At 42.2% G+C, this 26,400-nt stretch overlaps 1 protein-coding gene across 3 annotated transcripts in view; it reads right to left on the minus strand.

Annotated features, from left to right (window-relative positions):
- The window catches only part of ascc3 (activating signal cointegrator 1 complex subunit 3), a 193,100-nt gene extending 184,268 nt beyond the window's left edge, over positions 1–8,832 (minus strand). The window contains exons 1-2 of one of the 3 annotated variants that reach the window (XM_028579494.1): positions 8,724–8,832; positions 4,565–4,699 (exon numbers count right to left, since the gene is read on the minus strand). In XM_028579494.1, the coding sequence (XP_028435295.1) occupies positions 4,565–4,654 (90 nt within the window). In that variant the 5' untranslated portion in view covers positions 4,655–4,699; positions 8,724–8,832. Of the gene's footprint in view, positions 1–4,564; positions 4,700–4,885; positions 4,971–5,506; positions 5,614–8,723 lie in introns of those variants that run through there. The other 2 variants (XM_028579493.1, XM_028579495.1) reach the window with 2 other exon arrangements.
- Positions 8,833–26,400: the final 17,568 nt, after the last annotated feature.

Consider the following 26,400-nt stretch of genomic DNA (forward strand, 5'->3'; position numbering starts at 1 on the left):
CCCATTTCAGCCGCTTGTACCCTGGATCTCGTTCTTTCGGTCATGACCCAGCCTTCATGACCATAGGTGAGGGTAGGAACGAAAACTGACCGGTAGATCGAGAGCTTTGCCTTCTGGCTAAGCTCTCTTTTCGTCTAACGGTGCGATAGATTGAATGCAATACCGCACCCGCTGCGCCGATTCTCCAACCAATCTCCCGCTCCATTGTCCCCTCACTCGCGAACACAACCCCAAGGTACTTGAATTCCTTCACTTGGGGTAAGGACTCATTCCCTACCTGGAGAAGGCATTCCATCGGTTTCCTGCTGAGAACCATGGCCTCAGATTTAGAGGTGCTGATCCTCATCCCAACCGCTTCACACTCGGTTGCGAACCGATCCAGTGAGTGCTGAAGGTCGCAGGCCGATGATGCCATCAGGACCACATCATCTGCAAAGAGCAGCGATGAGATCCCCAGCCCACCAAACTGCAACCCCTCCCCACCCCGACTACGCCTCGATATCCTGTCCATAAATACTACAAACAGGATTGGTGACAAAGCGCAGCCCTCCAGGATCCTTGCGAGAGTGAAGAGCTGGTCCGTTGTTCCACGACCAGGACGGAATCCGCATTGTTCCTCCTCAACCCGAGGTTCGACTATCGGCCGAACCCTCCTTTCCAGCACCTTGGAGTAGACTTTACCAGGGAGGCTGAGAAGTGTGATACCCCTATAATTGGCACACACCCTCTGGTCCCCCTTTTTAAAAAGGGGAACCACCACCCCAGTCTGCCACTCCTTTGGCACCGTCCCAGACTTCCACGCAATGTTGAAAAGGCGTGTCAACCAGGACAGCCCCTCCACACCCAGAGCCTTGAGCATTTCTGGACGGATCTCATCAATCCCGGGGCTTTGCCACTGTGTAGTTGTTTGACTACATCAGTGACTTCCGCCTGGGAAATCGACGACAATCCCCCATTATCCTCCAGCTCTGCCTCTAACATAGAGGGCGTATTAGTCGGATTCAGGAGTTCCTCAAAGTGCTCCTTCCACCGCCCTATTACCTCCTCAGTTGAGGTCAACAGTGTCCCATCCTTACTGTACACAGCTTGGATGGTTCCCCGCCCCCTCCTGAGGTGGCGAACAGTTTTCCAGAAGCACTTTGGTGCCGACCGAAAGTCCTTCTCCATGTCTTCTCCAAACTTCTCCCACACCCGCTGCTTTGCCTCTTTCACGGCAGAGGCTGCAGCCCTTCGGGCCCTTCGGTACCCTGCAACTGCCTCCGAGTCCTCCGGGATAACATATCCCGGAAAGACTCCTTCTTCAGTCGGACGGCTTCCCTGACCACCGGTGTCCACCACGGTGTTCGTGGGTTACCGCCCCTTGAGGCACCTAAGACCCTAAGACCACAGCTCCTCGCCGCAGCTTCAGCAATGGAAACTTTGAACATTGTCCACTCGGGTTCAATGCCCCAGCCTCCACAGGGATGCACGAAAAGCTCCGCCCGGAGGTGTGAGTTGAAAGTCTGTTGGACAGGGGCCTCCTCCAGACGTTCCCAATTTACCCGCACTACACGTTTGGGCTTACCAGGTCTGTCCAGAGTCTTCCCCACCCTCTGACCCAACTCATCACCAGATGGTGATCGGTTGACAGCTCTGCCCCTCTCTTCACCCGAAAGTGTCCAAAACATACGGCCTCAGATCAGATGAAACGATTATGAAATCGATCATTGACCTTGGCCTAGGGTGCTCTGGTACCAGGTACACTTATGAGCATCCCTATGTTCGAACATGGTGTTCGTTATAGACAATCCATGACTAGCACAGAAGTCCAACAACAAACACCCACTCTGGTTTAGATCAGGGAGGCCGTTCCTCCCAATCACGCCTCTCAGGTGTCTCCATCATTGCCCACGTGTGCGTTGAAGTCCCCCAGCAGAACAATGGAGTCCCCCACTGGAGCCCCATGCAGGACTCCAGTCAAGGTCTCCAAGAAGGCCGAATACTCCGAACTCCTGTTTGGTGCATATGCACAAACAACAGTCAAGAGTTTTCCCCCCACAACCCGCAGGCGTGGGGAGGCGACCCTCTCGTCCCACCGGGTAAACTCCAACACAGCGGCGCTCAGCCGGGGCTTGTGAGTATCCCCACACCCGCCCGGCGCCTCACACCCTGGGCAACTCCGGAGAAGAAAAGAGTCCACCCCTATCCAGGAGTATGGTTCCAGAACCAAGACTGTGCGTGAGAGGTAAGCCCCACCAGATCTAACCGTAGCGCTCCACCTCCCGCACCAGTTCCGGCTCCTTCCCCACAGAGAGGTGACGTTCCACGTCCCCAGAGCCAGCGTCTGCCGCCCGGGTCTGGTCCGTCGAGGCCCCTGACCTTCACTGCCACCCATGTGGCATCGCACCCGACCCCAACGGTTCCTCCCACAGGTGGTGGGCCCATGGGATGGAGAGGGAGTTGCCACGTAGCTTGTTCGGGCTGTGCCCGGCCGGGCTCCGTGGCAAACCCGCCACCAGGCGCTTCGCCGAGCCCCACCGCCTGGGCCTGGCTCCAGACGGGGGCCCCGGGCTTCCTCCGGGCAGGGTCACTCCATCTCTGCTTAGCTTTTGCATTCGGGTTTTTGAACCATTCTTTGTCTGGCCCCTCACCTGAGACCACTTTGCCTTGGGAGACCCTACCAGGAGCACAAAGCTCCAGACAACACAGCCCTCAGGTTCACAGAGACACACAAACCTCTCCACCACGATAAGGTGATGGATCCAAATTAAAAACATTTGGGTTTTCCATGTGGAAGGGAAAAGGGATGTAGATAAGATCCATACAGTGTGCAAGCTTGCGTCATCAAAGATCAAATATTTCCGTAATACAAATCACATTACTTGTTTGCAGAGTTGGAAGAAAAACAACCTGCCAAAGATCCAGTGAGTGACAAAGCAGCACAAATTTAATATCCCTGGTAGAACATTTAGTGTGGGAAAATATCCCGACTTGATTCATCTGACTTTTGTCATGATGCGTATTAATGATTTAGCTTTTGTGAATTTGGTCAAACAAGAAAGGGCCACTCCACAGATTGACACATAAAAAGGTCAGTTTACTAGTGATACTACTGAGCATGTGAATTCAGTTGTATTTGGCTTCGGAGAAGCTTTGTCAAGTCTGAGAAAATAACCCTGATGATGTCAGAATGATGTCATTACGGTTATCTCAGTTTAAGCTAGAGGTTCCACCAATTACTCTACTCACTCAATTGACTACTATTACTGGTTGTGGATAAGATGATTTTCACAAGCATCATCAAATACACAGTAGTTACTACGTAAAACAGCAAGCAAGCAATCCCCTGTATACAGTATATTTTATATTAGAGATGCACCGATAGACCGGCCGGTGACCGGAATTGGCCGGTTTTCACGTGCTCGGCCATGACCGGCGACCGGCATGTCAGTCTGACATATGCCGATTTCATGCCGGTCAACGCTACAATTAACAACATAAGTTATACAAGTTACAGTTCTCAAGGACGCACACACGCACACACACACACACGACAGCCCAGTCTCTTTTTCCTTTCTCTCAACTTTTCCGCCGTGTGTCACGCGTACCCGCCTGCGGTGTGAAGCGCGTGTCCGTGCTATTCTCACACATTTAGGGAACCTTGTGAATTAACCTAAACATCTCAGCTGTTTGGACATTCTTCAGCGTGTGTGCAGAAGATAACAAGTTTGCAATATGCAACACGTGCAAGGAAAAATTAGGGCGTGGAGGGACCAAAATCACATTTTTTTAGTTGGATATTGGATGTGAAAAGAAGGAAATGGTTCTAACATTGCAGTATAAATGTGTGTGAATTCCCCACACCAGGAGTAATTTATATAGTTCTATTTTATAGTGATCCATTATCTGTTCAAAAAATGTTCTATTTTCTGTGCCAAATGTACTATTAAAGAAAAGATAGAAAATAAATATTTGCATGTGCAGTAAAGTGGTTAGAAAAAGTATCGGCTGGCTTAAATCGGGAATCGGAATCTGCCTAGAAAGTTGTAATCGGTGCATCTCTCATACGCCATCCTTAACCCTTGTGTTGTCAACAACAACACAAGGGTTATGTACTTCCGTTTACTTTGTTGAGAATTGCTCTCTAAACCCTGTCTCTTGTAAAGTAAGTAAGTAAAGTTTATTTCTAAAGCACATTTAAACACAGTTTAAGATGACCAAAATGCTGTACAAACAAGCACTAAGGTGCTGTATTAACCCTTGTTTTGTCAAAACAAGGGTTAACCATCACCGGGGGCTAAAGGGGCCAGTGCACTCACTTCAAGGTGGAAACTTCCCATGGGAATTACCAGGAATTTATGGAAATAAAACAGGAAATCAAGGAATGAGGAATATGTCTTTTTCTGGTTTAAAAGGCTACGTTACAGTAAAGTGATATCATTTTCTGAACTTAGTCATTGTATCCACATTACTGATGACCCTTATTGATCAAAAATCTCATTGTGTAAATATTTTGTGAAAGCACCAATAGTCAACGTTCTATTGTGACAATACTAATTTCCAATCATCCATTAGCTGGCCTCACCTTCAGATCATGGAGGTGCTCAGTAAAGTCCTCCTTCTTGCTGACATTGGAGAAGGAGCGCAGTGCACCTGTGAGCCGTGGAGGAGACATCTTTCTCTGATGCTATCATCCACGCACTGGATCTCCGGCTTAATTCTAGGACAGACAGAATGACAGTTACAAATAGTGAACTTTCGTGGCAGTATGGTTTCTACATGACATAGCCTTGTCAATAGTAGGCTACCGCACATGTAAATACAGCTGAACTCTATACAGAAAAGCTGTCAGTTTAAAGTTGCATTTCTAAACCAGAGTCACACACACAAGGTAGGACATTATTACCAGATGTCACACATCGTTGGGGTCTTTTGGTGTATTCGGCATACAATGAAACCCCACAAACGCCTAACAGCAGTTAGATATTTGACTGTAATATCTGAAATGTTAAGTAACTTAGCTAACCTGTAACGTTAATAAACGTCAAATTAATAGCGAAACAACGACGTATTGGTAGACAGGGTGTTCGCCGAAATGAAGACTCGATACTGTCGATTCGTCCAAGACCCGAAATCATCTATAAAAAACATTGTTTTTAGGTGAACTAGGTGATCAAGACACCTGTCATTCTCTCCGCGCACTTCAAGATTGACGTTAACGTTAGGGCACACGCCCGAGCCAAAGTGCTGTCTTGCTTGTATTATTGTAACGTAATAAACGAATAAAGAATAAACTTTTTCTTACGCCACTTTTACTAACTTTAAACATAACTAAATTAACGTAGCTAGTAGAGTCTGTGCTGCTAGCTAATGTTAGCTTGCCTGGCAGCCTGGCTGCCACTTCCACAGTCGTATTGCTGCACCATTAACTTTAGCTAGCACTTTAGAACTGTCACTAGCAAATGAAATAAGAAAAAGTAGCAGTCTGTGTGGCAATGTAAAACATAATATTTCAATAGTAAACTACCTTCCAAAGTGCCTTGTAGAATGAACTGTGAGACGCGTGTCAACTGACTGGCCTTCGGGCAGATGTCAACAGAAGTCGCATGTAAGCTATGAACTATGGGTATTGTAGTTTGTATGACAAGTACTTGCTATAGGCTAAGCGTAGAGGCTATGCCTAACATGACTACATTGACCACTTATACACCGGAGTGGCACATCACACAAGGTTTGCTTTAAATTCAAACCGGCGTACACCGAAACACATATAAGCGGAGTCGGTACTCGAATTACAACAGGGTACGCCGCTGCTATTTGAAATTGATCACGGCTGCCACCAAAACCGGGTCGTGCGTCAACGTCTGTTAGTGTCTGAGTTTTTTGATTCCCCAGGGTTTTTTTGCCCTATCCTTACAATGACTATCTCCACACACTGCAAGCTTCCCGGTATCTATAACAAGCGCTACCACAAAAACTACGAGTTTACTAGAAAACGAAACTAGTCATCTTCTTCTGGAACATTACTTTAAAGCACTGCATGCATAGAAAAAAGAAAGCCATCAAGACTAATGTGGCAAATGTAGGCCACAAATAAATATTTTGGAAAAGAACAAATTAATACCCGAAACAGAAAAAGACAAACATAAATCTTTTTTTTTTTTTTTTTTTTTTTTTTTTTTAAAGTTAAGATTACTTTAACGTATCCTATTTGGACATCATTGTCTTGAGGATAGGGAAATCGCCGCATCTACACCAAACATCACAATTAAACACAAGTGCAAACCTGCACATAGATAAAACCTAGATTAAACCATCAGCCTGCTACATTTTATGATCATCATCATGGTGGTAGTGTCTGGAGATAGAGGATGTATCCGTCTCACATTCAAACTGATGCTGATAATCACATGCAAAATTATCCACTATAGCGGCTCAACCCTGCTCTGTAAAACTGACAACATATGGATATGGTACATGGTAACATTCAAGACAAACACGTATGCAACATTATCTCAGCATATCCATATGACCAAAGTATTTTCAACAAGTGCTGGTCAGATTTGCGTGAACTTTTTCTGTGGGTATTCATGATGATTTTGGAGCCTCTGACCTTTCCTTTAATGAAACCAACCATTTGGAATTTCCCCCTCACTGACATTGTAATCCATGACAGGGTATCTTAGAAAAAAATGGACACATTTTTATTAAAGAGGACAATGAATATCCACAGTGTTATACATCTTTACTGTCTGGCCAAGCTTTTCACTTGAAATATTAAAATCCAGTGAATTGATTGCCATAAAATGTGTGTTTCAGCCTAAACGTTTTACCCACATTCAGATGAATGCGAGGACTAGCTTTTTCGCCACAACTCATGAGATGGTGTGAATTTAGCCAAAAGCAATACCCATAATTTAAAGGTCCAATGTGTAGGAATTTCTCCCATCTAGCGTTGAGATCATATATTGCAATCAACTCTCTCGCGCCACGCAGTTCAAAGTACGTATTACAGCTACGGTAGCATTCACGCTTCAAAAAGACGGGCTCTTGCTCTTTTCAACATCCTTTTTCTACACCTATCACCATTTCTAGCCACTGGGGGACCATAAGCAGGCTGGGGGAACGCATATTATTGTTAAAAAACCTCATAAAGTGAAATTTTCATGCCATGGGACCTTTAAGGTTAGGGTTAGGTGCCTTGAGGTCAACGGCCACAGCGCTGCCTGGAAGAATCATCAGCATCACTGCTTTATCCACAATAAACGTCTTTCCATGCCTATTTCTACTGGCTGGACAGTGTTAAATCAAAATAGTTTATTGGCGTTTCTGTTTTTTTATTTTCTATTTTGTGCATATCCTCCAAGTATTTTGTCTCCTCTTGTTAACAAAATCATCAGCAAATTGACGCTGTCAGAAACAGATGTGGTTCTGTCTATTCTCAGTGCAAAGTCTTCCCATTTTCTACCAGAATACCAATAACTCAGTTAGCACTGCTTCATCTGAATTTACCTCCCGCCACCTGTTTACACCTCACCCCCCACGTGAGCACTAGTGCGCTGGGCACCAAAACAACTTTTGAATGAATGAATGAATTTTCCACCAAAACAAGTTCCTTCCTGAGGCTATTTTGCAGAGGCACCTTGGCTCCATCCAGCGCTTAGCTTAGCGCCACCCATGACAATTGTGATTGGTTTAAAGAAATGCCAATAAACCAGAGCATGTTTTTCTCCCATCCCGGAATGCTGTGTGGACTCGCCAGACTCTCCTATGCAGCGCTGTGGTCTGGCAATGCGAGACTACTCACTGTCTAACACGTAGATTGTCTTTTAAATGCTTCCATACTGAAGACTCACCCGTTTAACCCTTGTGTTGTCCTCCGTAAGTTTTGCCTCTTAATAAAGAATTAAGTATAAATTATCTCCCGATTATGTTACATTTTGTTAGTTAACTTCATTCCTACTTGGTAACTCTAGTTTTACATTCATGGACAATAATCCTAAAATTATACCCAATTCCTGAGTTAAAAAAACAAACAGACTAACAGTGACTATGACTAACAGTTAAGATCAGAGGATGTTGAGTGGATCACAGACTGGTACATGTTGCACATTTAGTCATTTACCTTTTTTGTCAAATGCTATAAATTTGAACAAAACACCCAAAATCAATAAAAGTTATTTTAGGGTGATTTGGTTGAAGGAAACCCAACATTTTTGATACAGAGACTTTGAAAACGGGTCAAATATAACCCGAGGAAACCAGGAGGGTTAAACTTAGCTTTTGTCTCATGTTTGAAATGTATTTTTTTTTCAATTATTTTATTCACTTTTTGATTGTTCAAATTTCTTTTTACTGCAATGTTTCTCTTGTGAAGCACTTTGCGACTTTGTCTGTAAAAGCTTCTATATTAAATACACTTATTATTATTCTATTATTATTATTATTATTATTATTATTATTATTATTATTATTATTATTATTATATTGTGGGATGTAATGAACATTGCAAATTCTAGGGGCCATTAGCAGAGATTAAACCTTCGTTCTTTTTATGATTGTCATGTCTTTAGTTTTAGTCAGCTGAAAAGTGTATATTGTTCTATGCACAAGAACAGAGTTAAACATGCCTTTGAGATTCCCTGCTACAAATCCTTCAGTGTTGTATGCTGCCACACAATGATGGTAAAAGCAGCCTGCCATGTGCACTCAATTAGACAACCTCATTGTAATTCATAACTTACCCACTGTGACTTCAACCTGTGGAGAAGGTGTCTCGTCTGCCCTCTCACTTCATTTTCCTTATTCCTCTGTGTGGTTTCTCCTCTTGGCCAGTTCCAAATCAACGTTCGTTCCCCCACACACACACACACACACACACACACACACACACACACACACACACACACACACACACACACACACACACACACACACCACTTCATGCACTGTATGCATGAGTGGTGTCCACTGAACTCTGGCTATGCCGCAAGAGACCTCTGCTTCAGAGAATAGTGAGAGTGAGAGAATGATTCACTCTTATTGTGTGTGTGTGTGTGTGTGTGTGTGTGTGTGTGTGTGTGTGTGTGTGTGTGTGTGTGTCTTTCTCTCTATCCCTTAGACACACACTCACACACATAAGCAAACAACAACAACAACAACACACATACACATGTCCCCGAGACAATACTAAAGGGCACGACTTGTAAAATACAATGCATCAGTTTGAGTTTTATTTATGTGAATCTCTCATGTTTGACTTGTCATCCCTAATATTGTTGTATCCAACATAAACCACATTCTAAGTGAATAGTCTGTGGATGACATTACCAGGGGCAAAGACGAAGTAATATGAACCAAACTGCAAAGAAAACCATGAGATCTATGAGGCAAATACGATTTCCTGTATATACAGCATTACTGAACAAACAAATGTGGAAGCTATTATGCTCAGCAATTAGTGGTTTAATTGGAAACAAAGGGACATCCTTCTGTTTTTAAAAAAACTTAATGAGTAATGATTTATTCTGAAATCAGGTTTCGGTACACTATATTATATGTTATTGTTCTGAAATGTTTTTTAAAATTATAATCATTATAGTTTTTTCTGTAATTATGCACATTTGCATCTAATCAAGATCTTAAATTGTCATTAGTCACCATAAAATGCTTTGTCAGGGTATTGTTGCAAACAACCAAACTGTATAAAACAATTATATTATTTTTTAATTTCTCTTTGATGTGAAAACATCACTAAAACAATATTTTGCTGCATATGCTAAGGCCTTCTTCATATGATCAGCACCAGATTGCTTTGTACCAGCAGGATCTATTGTTTAGCATTGCCAAACCTTCCTCCACAGTGCTGCGAAGGAAGGTCTGGCTAGTCCATACAGCATTCCGGGATCGCAGAAAAACATACTCTGGTTTATTGGCATTTCTTAAAACCAATTACAATCGTCTTGGCCGGCACTAAGCGCCGCCGAATGGAGCAACGGTGCCGCTGCAAAATTCCCGCAAAATTCCTCAAGAAGGAACTTGTTTTGCGTACGTTCAAAGGTTGTTTTAGTCGTGCGACAGAAAACTCAGATTGGACAGATAGTCTAGCTAGCTGTCTGGATTTACCGTGCGGAGATCTGAGGAGCAGTTAACCATAGTCTTCAGAAATCCACCGGAGTTTAGAATGCCAAGTTTAGAAAGTGGAAGGTAACGGAAATCTGGCCGAAAAGAGTGACATCCGGCGGAATGTTCGGCGGCAACTGAGCAATCCCGGAAGTGGAACGTCGTGGATATAGAATAATGTCTGAACTACCATCTTACCGCACCGATCAGTGTCCGGTGAGGAGCTACTGGCAGCTACGTCCGTGGTTCAACTATGTGTGACGGCCGTGACTGTTGTTCAAAACAACAGTGGCGAACGTGATGGACAGATGGTTCAGCCAATCACCTGCTAAGTATTATTACAGTTTCCGATGACTGCTTATCAGATGGTTCTGTGTTACAGTAACAAACAGTCTGGCGCGTCAGGTTACCAAAGGGCTGGACCAACTGACGGACCGACGCTGCTAGCGTGGCTAAAAACATATATGCAGCATAAAAACACAGGCAAACATCAATTCATCAAAATCAAACATTTTACAAAATTCAAAGCAGTCTGCCTATTACAGCCATCAGGTGAGCAAAATGTTGTTATATTGCTTTTGCTCTGCCTTTTCTGTCAAGGCACTTTGTAATCTTGGTTTTTAAAAGGAGCTATACAAATAAAGTTATAAAATTGCTATTTTCACTGTGTGGTGGCACATGCCAAATATTGGTGTACAGTACTAGTTATCCTAAATCCATTCAAAAGGTGAACAACTGATATATAAAATTGTGTGTATTCCCAGGTGCAAAATATCCAGAGCTGTGTGTATTATTTATAGTGCTAGCTACTGTACAGCCCCATCATTTCTCTCTGTCCCGCAGACACAAAGCGCTCTGCTCAGGGTGTGCAGGGTATGTGGGCACATTAAAGGAGAATTGGTGCAACCGAGTCTAACCGAGAAGCACTTCTGGCTCTCAACAGAAACAATAAAAGAACTCCTTGGTATCTCCTGTGGCATACAGGGGCCATTTGTTTTTGTCAGAGGGCTGCTCGACACCCTGCTAATGTGCTTCCAGGATGCTGCTACCGGCTTTTCCCTCAAGGCGCAAATCCATCCTAATTATTCACATTTTGAAGTGAGCTCCATGGTGAAGACCTTCTCCCACGGTGCAGCCAGCGTCACATACATCTTAATAACTCACCTCCCTGAAAACTGCAGCCAATCTGCCACACACTCCCAACAACTCTTTGTATGGCCAGCACAGTATGTGTACTGTCTGTGTGTGTGTGTGTGTGTGTGTGCGCGCGTGTGTGTGCGTGCATGACAAATTGAACAACATAGTGTGCATCTGAGGTCATGACTGTATATGCAAGAGTGACTGGGTAAGTGTGTCTGGCCATGTATGACGTGCAAGCTATAATTCATTCTGGGCCTCTCACATATAAACATTGTGCTGTAGATTTTACTTTCACATGAATGTATTTTCATTTTTTGTGTACACTCTTCTACACTCTTCTCTCATACATATTTATCCACTCATATACATAAACACTACATTCTCACACCTATATATTGTTCTGTGGCGTCGTCCGTTGGAGGAGCCGACCTGACTTGCTGCGTCGGAGGGATGGCAGTCGAACTCAGTGGCCAATATGATTGGTGGAGTGCTAACCCGGAAATGGCGAGCGGGATGAGAGAAGAATGCTTCTAAAAATCTGACAAAAATCTTTTAAACTGACCTTTGTCGATCTTTAATGAAGACAGATTCAGCAACTGCACGGCATATTTCTCGCTTTCGATGTTTTCGGAAACACGTTTCGGTGAACTTTTTTCGGAAAATACGAGATCGTATTTCGGACAAGCCGCCATTATCGGTCAGCTGGAGAAGCCAGACCCACGTGACGCGTTCGTAATTTCTGGTTTGAATTTTTTGTATTACGTCTCGCACACGCGCGGAACGTACGCTCAGGTCGGCGCCACTTCGGTGTGTTCCGAGGCACTTTTTGGACCTCGGGGAGCCGACTGATCAGCCCAACGGCCTTTTCCGTTTCTGTTTTACTGCTCCAGCTTTCCTCTGTTTCCCTGTTTCCACTATCCTCTCACGTATACATATTACAGTCATTATTTCACATACATACAGTATATTATATTCATAAATACTGTACATACATTCACATACACTTACCTAGGTACATATCGTCACTGTCTAACAAAAATCAAATATCTATAATTTCTTTCAGGAAAACAGGAAAAGACATTCCTGGTTTTCGATGAATGTATCCAATAATCTCATAGATATATTTCGGCTCACTTCATTTATATTGTTAAAATGAACGTACTCGGTTTCCAGATGTGGAATGTGGACATAAATGGTTGGTTTACCATGGATTGCAATGAGCTGCGGTGAAGTTTTTGTTCTTACATTCAAGGGACTATTAAAAGTGTAACCCCATAGCCCTGATGCCCATTATTACGTGTTAAGCATTTCACCTGCAAGGTAAAATATTTGTCATCTCACCTACTTGGGAGACAGAAGAAAATTTGGCTAGCTGGATCAACCGTGACCAAAAAAATTATAGCTCAGCGCTGGCTCCCCCCCCCCATACTCGCTTTGTATAAAACAGTGGTTGGCATATTTTATAGACATAGTTATGCTTGAGCTCTCTACAGCAAGGATTAACAAAGCCAAGTTGCCAACTATCAGCCTATGGAAAGGTGCAGCAGCACAGGTATCAGTCCTAATGACCTCAGCATCACAAGAATTAGAGGAAAGTGACTTAGGCATGGAGTGATTTTTCTTTTCTTGTATTTTGGTTTGTTTTGTTTTCCTTGAGACCGCAGAGGGTGGGGGGCGGGAGAGGGTTTGGGCTCCTGTTCGATTGTATTTGTTTGTTCTGTATGTTGTGTGTTCAAAAATATATAAATAATAAAAAATTTATCATAAAAAAAAAAAAATGAAGTGGGCTCTCCCCTTTACAGGCTTGAAGATGGGAAGGATCTGCATGAAACGAAGCTGTTGGAGGCGCACTGCAGCCAGGTTGAGTAACCTTGGAGACGGGGACCATGAAGCCCATGGAGAGTTGTGGGCATTGAAGGGGTCTTCCACCAAGCTGTAGTTCCAGATGAAAGTGGAAGTGTTGCAACTGCTTGTGAGAGGAAGGGGGCAGGCCGGTCAGTATCCAACTTGACCTTGGACGGGTCCATCTGGATGCTGCCTGCGGTGACCCTTGACCCCAGGGAACGACACCTCTGAGACGTCCAACTCACGCATTTCTTTGCCTTGACGGCCAGCTGGTTTTCCAGCAGCCTTTGGAGAACACACCACACATGTTGTCATGCTTCTGCTGGGTCTCGGAAAAGATCAGAATGTCAAGTACGATCGCTTAGTGATGTGATGCTATTTTCAAAACTGGAGAAAATTAAATATTTTCTTAGAGGTTCCACCAAACGTTTTTATTCTGTATGGACCCCAATGATTTCTTATTTTGAAAAGAACGCAACTCTTCCCCCAAACTAAAAATAATTATTGATATCAAAAGACCTGTATACATTGGATCGGATGAGGTAATCCGACACATTTGGCTAACAATGTTGTCAATTATTTTCTCACTGTTTGCAACATAAGAACTTTGTTCTTTCTTTTTCCCCTTTTTTTTTTTTTTTTTTCTCTGTTCAGTGGGAGGGTTGTGGGAAAGTGGAAAAAACTGTAAAAACAAGGAGTATTGTTAAACTTGTTCTGTATGTGATGCATCACTCTGTTCTTCCTTCAATAAAAAAAAAAAAAAAAAAAATATATATATATATATATATATATATATATATACTGTATATATAAAAAAAGAATGTCAAGTACAATCAATGGTTGTGTGTGGAGAGATGTTTACAATCCAAGTGAATCTACTGTGAAAGCAGAATATACTGTATATGTGAGTATATACATGTGTGTGTGTGTCATATGTGTTTGGGGGCATCTTTGTGTTTTGGGGCATCTTTGTGTGTGTGTGCGTGTGTGTGTGTGTGTGTGTGTGTGTGTGTGTGTGTGTGTGTGTGTGTGTGTGTGTGTGTGTGTGTGTGCAGGTTGGCTCTGTTAATTCTCTCTGACTCTGGACTCCTGGTAATTTGTTGGCAGCTTTTTCAAAAGAATGGGCTCTGAATTATTCACTTTTTCTCTGTCAAGAGAACTCTCCTGACTTTTAGTTTCCAAATGGAATTCTCTGTGGGTGCACTTGATTCGACTGGAGGATATTTTAAAAGATTGAAAAATCTATTTTAGACAGAACTTAATATGACAATCAGTACAGTAAAATAAAATAGAAGGCAAAACAATATGATTCAGTGTGCCAGAGCTTTGTGAGAAAGAGAAATGCAGTCAGACTCTTGGTGCTCAGTCCTCGTTAAAGTGCTCATATTATGCTTTTTGCCTTTTTCTCTTTCCTTTATTGTGTTATATATCATTATTGCAAAGTGAAAAATCCCAAAGTCCACCCCAAAGGGAGTTACCATCTCCAACAGAAAACACTGTTCACAAACTGCTCCAAACAGCTCTATTGTAGTCCAGCCTTTACTTCAGAGACAAACGTGTATCACTTTGTAACACACGTAAAAATGCTCTCCTAGCTGCTAGCGTGGCACGCCCTCATACTCTGCTTCTGACTAGCTAGCAGTGCTTACCTAGCTACTGAGCATGTGCGACTCCCAACAAAGATGGAACAGAAGTGAGATGCCTCACTCTGTAGCTAAAACAGAGAGATCAACACACAGGGTGAAAAGAGGAGCTGCAGCAATGTGCACTACAACAAAAATATGGTGTTGTGTTGAAAATTAAACCATGTAAACTTATTCTGATATAACCTCTTAATACAATTATGAACCTGAAAATGAGCATAATATCAACACTTTCAAGACACACAGGATGATAAAAGGCATTCTTAATTTAGCTTATCCTCAAAGGACGGACATTTCAGTAAGAGAAAAATGAAGGATCAAATCATCATGTACTGCGTACTGAAAGCTTTCAAATGCAAATTGTAACATGACTTAAACCTTACATCTCCAGAACAAATACAGAGGATATGATGACCAGGGTGTCCTGCAGCTGTGGTTTAGTTTAGTTTAGTTTAGTTTATTAAGGATCCCCATTAGCTGACGCCTTGACGACCAGCTAGTCTTCCTGGGGTCCAACAATGTTTGTTTGTGTTACTGCCCAGTTTCAACAAATAGCGTGATGGTTGGCTAAAGCGGGAAAAAAATGATTCCAAAATTACCTTTAAATGTAATTGATTTGGAGCCGAGACAAAAAAAAAGAAAAGCCTGGCATCTGAACGTTTTTTCTGTGCTTATCTTTTTGACAGTTTATCTACCATATTTACCCAGAATGCCTCTGACAGCAGTTAGCGCTAGTCGCTGTGCTTGTGATTTAATAGCAATGTATTGCTTAGTAGAAATCTGTTGGCATTTTCAGATGATCAATTTGACAGAGACTAAATAAACAGATTTATTCAAGCATGTGAGAAGCCAGACACCACCGCACTGAGAAACTTCATCCATCAACGGGCACAATTGCTTTCTTTGGCGTGTTGCAGGTAAGACACACTCCATCACCTTTCCACAGAGAGAGACACACTATCAACTGGGAAATGGTGCACCTACACCACACTGTCAAATACTGGCTGACATTTGGAGAGAGTACAGAATCAATGCAATATTTGAGTCATTTATTAAATTAGAATTTAAAAAAATTAAGAAATCAGTGAAATTCGACCATGGAAATGCAAACAGTCCAAGTGCTCGGTTCTTTATGGTAAAACCAACACATGGGGCTCATATAGGGCCTTTTATTACATGTTCTCATTCCAAATTCAAACCTTAAAGGTCCTATGACATGCTGCTTTTTGGATGTTTTTATATAGACCTTAGTGGTCCCCTAATACTGTATCTGAAGTCTCTTTTCCCAAATTCAGCCTTAGTGCAGAATTACAGCCACTAGAGCCAGTCCCACAATGAGCTTTCCTTGGTATGTGAAATTTCTGTGTCTGTAGCTTTAAATACTATTGAAGAGGAGGTGGAGCGTGGGGGTGTGGCATTGACCAACTGCCATGCTTAGCTTGTTTGCAAACCATGATGTCTCTCTCTCTCTCATGGGTGGGCCAAATTCTCTGGGTGGGCAAAGCGGAGAAAGGGGAGGTAACCTTGCTCCTTATGACCTCATAAGGAGAAGATTCCAGATCGGCCCATCTGAGCTTTCATTTTCTCAAAGACAGAGCAGGATACCCAGGGCTCGGTTTACACCTATCACCATTTCTAGCCACTGGGGGACCATAGGCAGGCTGGGGGAACTCACATTAACGTTAAAAAAACTCATAAAGTGAAATTTTCATGCCATGGGACCTTTAATTTACCAGTTTAATATTGTGTTACTTCATAGCCACCGTTACGGAAAAACTCACACAGGAGCATTTAATGAACATTCAATTGAGGAGACAATCAGGCAGGCAGTACAGTTTAACCATGATGGGCCCAATTTTAACGATCTGAAACGTAAGTATCAAACGCCAAACGCAAGGAGCTTTGTGGGCGGATCTCGGGCGCTGTTATACCAGCGGGATAAATGACTCTTGCACCCAACGCAAATCTAAAATGGGTGGGCCTGAAGTAGCTACATTACTCATAGGTGTTGTTTGGGCGTAACGTGCAATAAACCAATCAGAGCGTTATCTCACATTCCCTTTAAAAGCAGGCGCGCTTGTTCCATGGCGGATTGCTATTACAACGGCGGATTTGCTAGGCGCACGCTCTTAATACATCCATGGGCGCACACCAGGAACGGTTCACAGCCGAGGAGACCGACGTTTGCTATTGATTTTTTTTTTTTTACAAAATGTAAATAAAAAAATGTCACAAAAACATACTTTACGATGTTTTGGGCTAACTCTCACTGAATCACGAGGTTATGAATGCATGGTGATATTTTGCCATGCTGGGGCATTTGGGGTTGAGTAGCATCAACACACGCATCTCCTTAAGTCCTCTAATATTTCCTCATTTATGCCATCAACACATCCATGATTCATAGAAATGTGTAAAACAAGGTCATATTTTTCTTTGTATTTATGTATGATTTGCAAAAATGGGGACTGCTGGGTCCGTGAGATGAGAGAAGCAAAGTGTATGCACGTTGTGCACACTTTACATTACGGCCAAGCATGCGCCCTTAAAATAGCATCTGAATAACGCGCCACTGACTTTAGACCAGGTTTTTCCTGGTCAGTAGCGGAACTGTTCTCTGAAACTGCAAAATAGCACCAGGGAATGTTTGCGCCGGAACACGCCTCCTCTTTTTGCTGAACCGCCCCCGGGAGCGCAAGTTCATTCCCTAATTTACCGACGCGAGTCTGTGGAGGGAAAAGTCCGCTGTGCGTCGGGTGCAAAATAGGAATAATACATGTGTCGGTGTACAAAGTCAATTGCGCTGCGTGCAAGATAGGGCCCAACGTGTTATTGTGCAGTGCCCGTCCCATCTCTCTGAAGTTCCTGTCCTCCTCAAGGTGTATTTAAATCCATGCTGGAGGCGTTACGTTTAGCTGAATCTTTCCCTTTAGTCTCATCATACCACAACATTTTGTTCCGGAAATTCCACCACAGCCACTATGTCTATAAAGGCTAAATGAATAACACTAGGCATTGAGTGTTGGCCAATGAAATGTAAAATCCAATTGAGTCATTTCGCGGGGGGTTGTTACACTGTTACACTACAACAGTCTAATTACCCTTTCTTGTTTCAAGAATGTTTTTTTTCAAGCCTCAATGCCCAAGGTCAGAACACCTTTGTCAGGTGCTTGGCACTAACTTGAGTCTTCTCTTTTCATGCCACTTTCTACTTCTACTCCGCTACATTTCAGAGAGAAATATTGTACTTTTTACTCCACTACATTACTCTGACAGCTTTAGTTACTAGTTACTTTACAAATTGAAATTGTGTGCACACAAAACACATGTAGTTTATAAAATTCTATGTTTTATCATTAATTAACTACCCAACAATATATAGATCTACAAATGCAGCTGAAATGATAAGACCATTAAACACTGAGGTGATTGACAGAACTATTTTTATTTTATTAGTTTCCAGTTTCTAAAATGTGAGGATTTTTCTGCATTGAGTACTTTTACTTTTAATACTTTAAGTACATTTTCCTGATGATACTTCCATACTACTCAAGTAACATTTTCAATGCAGGACTGTTACTTGTAACAGAGTATTTTTACAGTGTAGTATTAGTACTTTTACTTAAGTAAAGGATCTGAATACTTCTTCCACTACTGTTTGAGACTATATAATATACTTGCTAGTTGATACAACTGCAAACTGTAAGGCTGAAGATGATCTGTTTCATCAGTAGGGTTGGGCTATCGTTTGGATTTGAACAATTCTGATTCAAAGATTCTTACTTTCGATTCCAGTCCTTACCGATTCTCGATTCCGATTCTTTGAGGGGTAGAGTTGAAACAGGGACACAAAACTAAAGTTTTATTTTGAATCAATGGTGGTTTGCAGTTTTACTGGGCATTTTCAACGTAAAATAAAGCCACACTAGAGCGCCGCTTACTTTGCTTCAAGGCTGCAACACAGCAAGCGCCTAGCCACTACGGAAACCCAAATTTGCGCATGTTAAATTTGAAACTGACGATCGGATTGGAAACCGACGATCGGATTGGAAACCGACGATCGGATTGGAAACCTCCAAACGATCCCAAGTAAGAACTGGTTCTCAAGGCCCAATCCTATTCATCAGTGCACTAAAGAACTCTGCCATGGTGAATGGATGATAGATTGTGACTTAAGCTTATTTTATAAAAAGGCCAAATAGGCAAACTTTCTCAATGATAAAATAGTTTTGCATTGACAAATAAAGACTGTGGAGCTTGTAGCTACCACCTCTACTAGAGTGCAACCTTTACTACTAAACTCTATTAGCATTTGGAGCACACATGGGTTGTATACAGTACAGTACAGTACGTATAGTTTGTTTTCCTTATATTTAATTTAACTGCTGAACTGTGTTGTGCACCTGCGCAGAATTTACAGCTGCCTATCACAGAAATATCAATTTCAGCATATTATTTGGCCCTCAGATATGTACATTACTCCTGCAACAAATTTGTAAAATATGAGTGACTGAACACAAGACTAAATTTGTTTTAGATTAATAATGTTTCATGTAGCAACTGTAACGCATCAGTTGTCACAGTAAGTCTCCATCTGCATAAACAAAATACCCCTGCCAATTAGATAGACAAGTGGCATTTCTCCCTGCAGCTATCACTGTGAAACCACACTCCCTCCAAAAACAGAAAATATTTAAATTCTTGTACTGTATGAATTATGTTTCTCATGTATCACAGGCCTATAAAATATGACATTGTTAATAGAAATCAGATTTACATGAAAAGTGTCAATATTTTAACGATACAGTACATATATATACATATTTACTATATATATATATATATATATATATATATATATATATATATATATATATATATATATATTTATATAAGTTTATTTCCTATCTCACTTCCAGCATCATACAACCAACAGCAACCAACTTACATTTCTGTTTCCTGTACAAAGCTAATAATAGTAGCCTACATTGGTACATGTTTGGCCAAAGTGGCAGGGATAAAAGAGATGTGGTTGGAGTCTTAAGTGAAACAAAGTAGGTATGAAGTAAAGGGTTGAGGGTCACAATGGTATAAGGGTTCACAGAGTACTGAGCAAATGCACCTGCGCCCATCTGTGCGCCCATGGTCATGCTGGTCTTACAGGGAGGTGTGTTCAGGTGTGTTCAGGTGCATTCTTGGCGTATTGCTATCTTGAGGCAGAGGGAAGTGATCGCGCCGTTGACCAACAAAAACCTGGTCTAAAGTCAATAACGCAGCATTTCATCGTTATTTTAACGCCTGCTTCACCTCGTGGAGTTTTGGTGGAATAATGCTCGTGCCAAATATGATCTGCTCGCGTGCTTTCACTTCACGCACGAGCAGATCAGTTTCTTCTCCTTCTCCTGAAAGTCTGAAAGCCTTCCTGCTTAGCAAATCCGTCATTATAATAGCAATGAGCCAATGGCTTTTAAAGGGAATGGGAGATGACACTCTGATTGGTTTATAGCATGTTACGCCCAAAACACACCTATGATTAATTAAGACACTAAGTACAACCCTTTGGAACCATGAGCCCGGCGCACGGACCCTTTTTTCCTCTGTTGAACTAGCAAAAGTGGATTTGAACACACCCTAAAAGCACCTGCGCCAGGCGCTTCACGCCGTGCGCTTAGATGGTTAAAATAGGTCCCTTTATGTGGTCAGTTTGGAGATAGATAGATAGATAGATAGATATATACTTTTTACTGAGCTTGGATCAAATATTAGGTGTATCTTTTCCTATTACATTTATCTATTTGATTCTAAATGCCAGCAGTTTACTTTGGTCATGTGCGGTTTGTGCAGTGTAGCTGGGGAGCTTGAGTCAATTTTCGAGAAAGCTGTAATGCATCTAACCTTCATTTGACTGGAGGATTTGCTGCCTGCCAACAAAAAGGGTATTGTCACTGACTGATATTCTGCGCTGTCTGGAACTGAGTCCATTGTTACGTCAATACAAGGATATCTGTGAAGGATTGCTCAGTGCTCTCAGTCCCTCATCAAAACAACACTTTCTGTGCATTGAGACAAATGTAATTTTACAAAGATATATCTACAATAGAAAATAGAATATGTACCAGTGGACCTTTCGGGAGTTAGGGTGAGGCTAATTATTACAGCTGTACTGAGTTGAAGATATTTGTGGAAATTTCAAATAGTGGCTATTTCCAGAGTAACATTAAGCCCTGGTTGCCATAGTCATGAAAGGATAATCACAGGGTGACATGCCGCTCTCTTGTCAGAGGGATTTCTGAAGCAGTATGAGGCCAATTTAAACCCTCAGAAAGACCATATACAACATGAGTATATGGAATAAGAAAAGAAAGAGAAAAGTAGTGAAGAGGACAGGGGGTCCACAGAGGGAAGACAGCCAAAAGGAGCTTTTTTTCGGTGGGGGTTGAAAAAAGTCTAACAAGGTGCTCTTTGGTGCAGGTTTAGTCTCTCATTGCCAGACCTTCCTCCGCAGCGCTGCATAGGAGGGTATGGCTAGTCCACACAGCATTCTGGAATGGGAGAAAAACGTGCAATCCCGGAAGTGGAACGTCGTGGATATAGACTAAAAGAGTCCTTGGCTTAAAAAATGTTGAAGACCCCTGATCTAGGGAGATAAAATGCATAAAATAAAAAACATCACTGAAATAAATTGATAACATAAAAAAAAAAAATTACATTTTTTGGTAGCTAATAAAAAATGTCTAGAGCAGTAGTTCATGAATATTTTTCTAACCTCCAAAGGGATGAATATTAGAGATACGTCTCTACGTGTCACTTCATAATTGTGTCTCCTTACTTTTAGCAAATAACTTTTTAACTCCTGAGTCGGCTTTTTATTACATTTATATATTTTTGATAAACACGGGCCCTAGTTGTGGAGGAAGCAGCAGCTTTTTGCTGTGGTTAAATCTACAAACTGATTGACCAGGACAATCCTCCGATTTTGGCCCCCGCCCCCTCCTCCTCCTCCTCCTCCTCCTCCTCCTCCTCCTCCTCCTCCTCCTCCTCACCCTCATATCTCATCTGTTCACAGCGAAGGCCTGAATTAAACATGGCTTCATATAATGTAAGAGGCGATTGCACAGGCCGGTCGATAGGCTTTTAATCCCTTTCCTGCTCTCCTTTTATCCCCATTCTGCAGTTTTAGTCTTCCAGCTAAATACACAGTGGCTCTCATCTCAGTGTCCTTCAAGCCTTCTCTCTCAGCCGCGCACCACTTTGTCCGGCAAAACACTTTCTTTCTCTCATTCTTCCCGATAGCCTCGGCCCCTCTCTCTGCCACGGCTCGGTGTCATCCTGTTCCCCTGAGGCAGCTGCTTTGTAGTCGCTGTTATTCTGCCCGTGTCTAGGCTGTGTGAGCGTTCATGCCTTTACTACATCACTTTCAGTTTATCCACACGTCATCATCATATTATTAAGTAAGACCCAATTTCAGAAGGCACAAAATTCATACGTAGGACGCGCGGAATGGCGGAACCCCAGTTGAGCTACTAAAAGGTTTTTGGAAGGGGCCACATAGCATTAAATATACAACAGAGATTTCAGTTTGGTTTATTTTGAACATGTAAAAATATAAAATAAAAAAATAACAGATAAATAAGAACATATACTGTACATTTTCAGCACAATCTTCCAAAATTATTGTAAATGATTCGAAATAAGGAATTCCCATGTTCAAAAAGGAGTAGGAAGAAGTTGTCTATACTTTAGTTAAATACAAAACAATTTGATGCTTCACTTATTTACATATGTATACATACACATATACAGTATATCTACCTATCTACACGCACATTTACACATAGACACAAATGCATACACATATACTGTACATGTGCACATTTTTTTCTTTTCCATCTATCTGAGAAGTTACAGACACTAAGAAACTCAACTCACAACAGACACAACACAGACAAGTACAACATTGTACAGACGATCCCGGTACAAGTGTAACACTTAATGAATAATCAAGACAGTGGCTCAGTCCTCGCAGCAGCGGCCGCAGGTTTGATTCTGACCTGCGGCCCTTTGCTGCATGCCATTCCCCCACTCTCTCCCCTTCCGTGTCGAAGCTGTCCTATCAAATAAAGGCCTGAAATGCCAAAATAAATAAATAATCATATGTTATAAGCAGTTTTACCTTCAGATTTTTCTTGAAGATGGAGACAGAATGCAACAATTTTAAAGCTTTCTTCAAGCTCGTTCCAGATCAGTCCCCTACACACCACGGTGCACTCAGGCTCGTGCACTTCGGCCTTCGTTACATTTAGTTAAAGGCATGTAGTTATAAGGGCTCCTAAGACTTGTGCTTACTCTTGACCTGCAGTCTGCCTGCTTCCTAAACTACCGTGTCCACATGTCCTGTCTCTAGATTCGCTAGCTGACAAACCAAACCACCTAACCAAACACCCCCAGGCCTTTCTTTTTATATCAAAGTTTGAATACATAAACATAATTTCCCTGGTGCGTGTTGGGAAATGGCTGAAGCAGATGCTGTACATTCCCAGTGTAGCAGAAGCTAATAACGTCATGCTTACCAAGTAGCAGTGTTGTGACCAAGTCCCAAGTAAGTCTCAAGTCATTTGGTCCAAGTCTCAAGCAAGTCTCGGGTTAATGTTTTGGGGGCAAGATAAGTCACAGATTATGTCAAGTCGAGTTCTTAGTCAAGGCAAGTCGAGTCCCAAATCAAATGAGTTTAGTAGTATCCGGACTTTATAAAAGAGAAAAGACAAGGTTTTAGTTGCCCATCTAATAAAATGATTGGCAAGTTTGTATAACTAGTACAAAAAGTATGACAATGAATTTCATCTGTGGTACAAACGCAGCCATTGTGGTGATCTGGTCTGACTAATGAGGCTTCGTCGGGGGTTGTTGATGTTACGTGTTGCCATAGCAAGAAGTTTGACTGACAGCCAGTCATGACAATCACATACCGGCATACTGGGAGCTCTTTGAGTCGTCCAATCATAATTAACTTGCACTTGTTTCCCCTGCATAGCATACTTGATAGTTAGACAGAAAGGTAACGACATTAAATTATATTATTTTATATTTAACAGCTATGATTCAAAAGCAAGTCATCTGAGTCATTATGCCTCAAGTCAAGTCTCGAGTCATTAACTTACAAGTCCAAGTCGAGTCTCAAGTCATTTCATTTTTTTCAAGTCAAGTGAAAAAAAATAAAAACGTTCTCAACTCTAGTCAACCTCTCAAGTCAACCTTGTTACTTAATAATACTCCATAATGCGGTTACTTTCACACTTTTAAAAGATTTTGTGTTATGGTGTAAAACTGGTATTGGCCAGTCCCCCAGCATAAGTGCTCAGCCTTGCAGCCAATGTTGTCCAGTGGCCACTCGTGGTATTGCAACGGAAAATACCCCCTGCAGCCCAAATAGGATTTTCCCCATTGTAATAAAAAGTATTTTAACACTGTAAAGAGGTTGTTTTCATAACACTAGGCTGTCTATGCAGTAAAGGGTGGAATTTTCTTTTGAAATTGGTGCTATATGATCAGAGAAAAACCTTCCTTTACACTACAACTACTGCATTGCACTGGACCAACAAATGCTCCCGCTGGTGGGTGACGTAATGCAAGCTCGTCGAGATCCTCCGTATGGACACAGAATGGTATCAGGCAACACATTTTCACTCTCCAATTGCGTGAAATATGGACGCTTGGTCATGTGTGTTTGGCGGGTTTTTTTATGGTAAATGTGCCCTTTGGCGTTTGTTATTCACGCTAAAAGTCTCCTTTAGCGTTGGGACTCTTGACATCACTTTTGACGTTCTGTGTTGAGACGTACTGACAGACATGCGGCATAAGAACGGGACAGTTAGGTTCAGGAAAAGATGGTGGGTGGGATTATAAAATGTACGTTTTAGTGACATGCAGGACAAGAACGGGACACGAACCACGGTCTCCTGGGTGAAAGTCCTGTATTGTTTGACCCATCCACCACCCAAACCAACCTCCTCATGCGGCATTTCGGTCTTTTACAATACTCGCTACCGTTGTCTCTCTTAATACTACGTCATCTTACAGCGCCGTGGAGCTGCTGCTCTCTGCCTGGTGCGTTCCATACAGATGCTAAAGGGTGCTTTTTGCATCATATCTGACGCTGAGAACCACTGCCCAAGCGTCCGTATTTTACGAGTAGGGAGTAAGAATGACTTGTGACAGGCTGGTAACAAACAATCTTGTATTTAATTTCACTAAAATATGTTTCTGATAAAAAATTTTAATGCGAGAAATAGGCATTACAGTAACCAAATCTTGGTTTATATTTAGTCAGCACTGTTTAGTTTTACAGTTTGATCTGAGTTCGGTCTGAGTTTTGGAGGGAGAGATCAGGGCGGCTGTCCCTCTAGATCGGCTTCTATACTCTTTGTATACATATGTACAGTACAGTCTGTAGTAGGAGATCTGGGCACTGGTTGGATGGAGAGAAGTTTATCATAGTTAATTTACACATACTACCAAAGTTAGTTGAATAATGGCAAAGTATCCCTTTAACAAAGTCTTGCCCTACTTATCGGCATGGTGACTCCATTAAAGGAAATATTCGGTTCACTCTTTTCTGAAGTGGCAATTTGCAGAGCATTTCTAATTAGTGTCTGGGTCAGCTAATTATAAATCGGCAAAAACCCTTTGATTCCTCACAAATGAGGACAAATGAAGACAGGTAACGCTGGTAACCGCATCTTTCTCTTTACTCCTTCTGTCTCCATTCATTCAACCTTTTCCAAACGCTCCTCTATTATTCTCCCTCTTGTTCTATTCCCTCCCTCGGTTGCATCTCATCCCATGGTTGCTTGGTATATTGTCATTTTGGGACAAAGCACGGGTTGTGTGGTTGATCTGCTCTGGTATTTAGAAAGCTGACATCAGATGCATAGCAGTGGCCCTCTGTCTCATTAAGATGGAGCTGGCTGCCCGGCTTGAACTTCCTCTGGAGAGCACAGCAGTAATTGGTAATCAAAGAGGGATGGGGCAGGGCATTCCTTGCTGGCAGCGTGACCTCTCCCGGCTCCTGGATGCCAATGTGTGTAGACGGCTACACCTCGCTTTGAAACATGCGGCTATCTGGACAACGTTTCGTATAAGCTTTTGATGGTCTATACAAATCCCTTGAAACTTTGTTCCCCAAATCTTCTGCAGCTATTAGAATTGCTCTTATTATGTCAGGCTTCAAAACTAATGCGTTTGTGTCTGAACTACCAGCGTATATAGTGTGTTCCATCAGATGTTTCCCATCGGAAACTCACCTCCTGACCTGGGATTTCCGAGCTTGGAATTCCACGGAGCACCCCTAGCTAAAAATCCAACATGGCTGCTCCATGCATCAACGCTTGTGAAAGCTGTAGTAACACACAGTTATTAGCACTTCTGTCTTATTTGTGTCTCACTAAATCAGTCGTACACACAGTCCTGTCCAACTTCTACCTGTGGACATGTTGCTACGCTGTTTGTGAGCACAAAAAAAAATGTGTAATGTGTTGTTATAAACTGGCATTGCTAACAATGGCTGACCTGGCTAGAGCTAATGAAAACAATGAAAATCCGAAGCTTAAATGGCGCATTCAACTCGAGTGCAGTGAACAAGGCTTCCAAGTCCCGAGGTAAATGGACGCACTAT

Source organism: Perca flavescens, chromosome 6, assembly GCF_004354835.1.
Source record: "Perca flavescens isolate YP-PL-M2 chromosome 6, PFLA_1.0, whole genome shotgun sequence".
Taxonomy (NCBI): domain Eukaryota; kingdom Metazoa; phylum Chordata; class Actinopteri; order Perciformes; family Percidae; genus Perca; species Perca flavescens.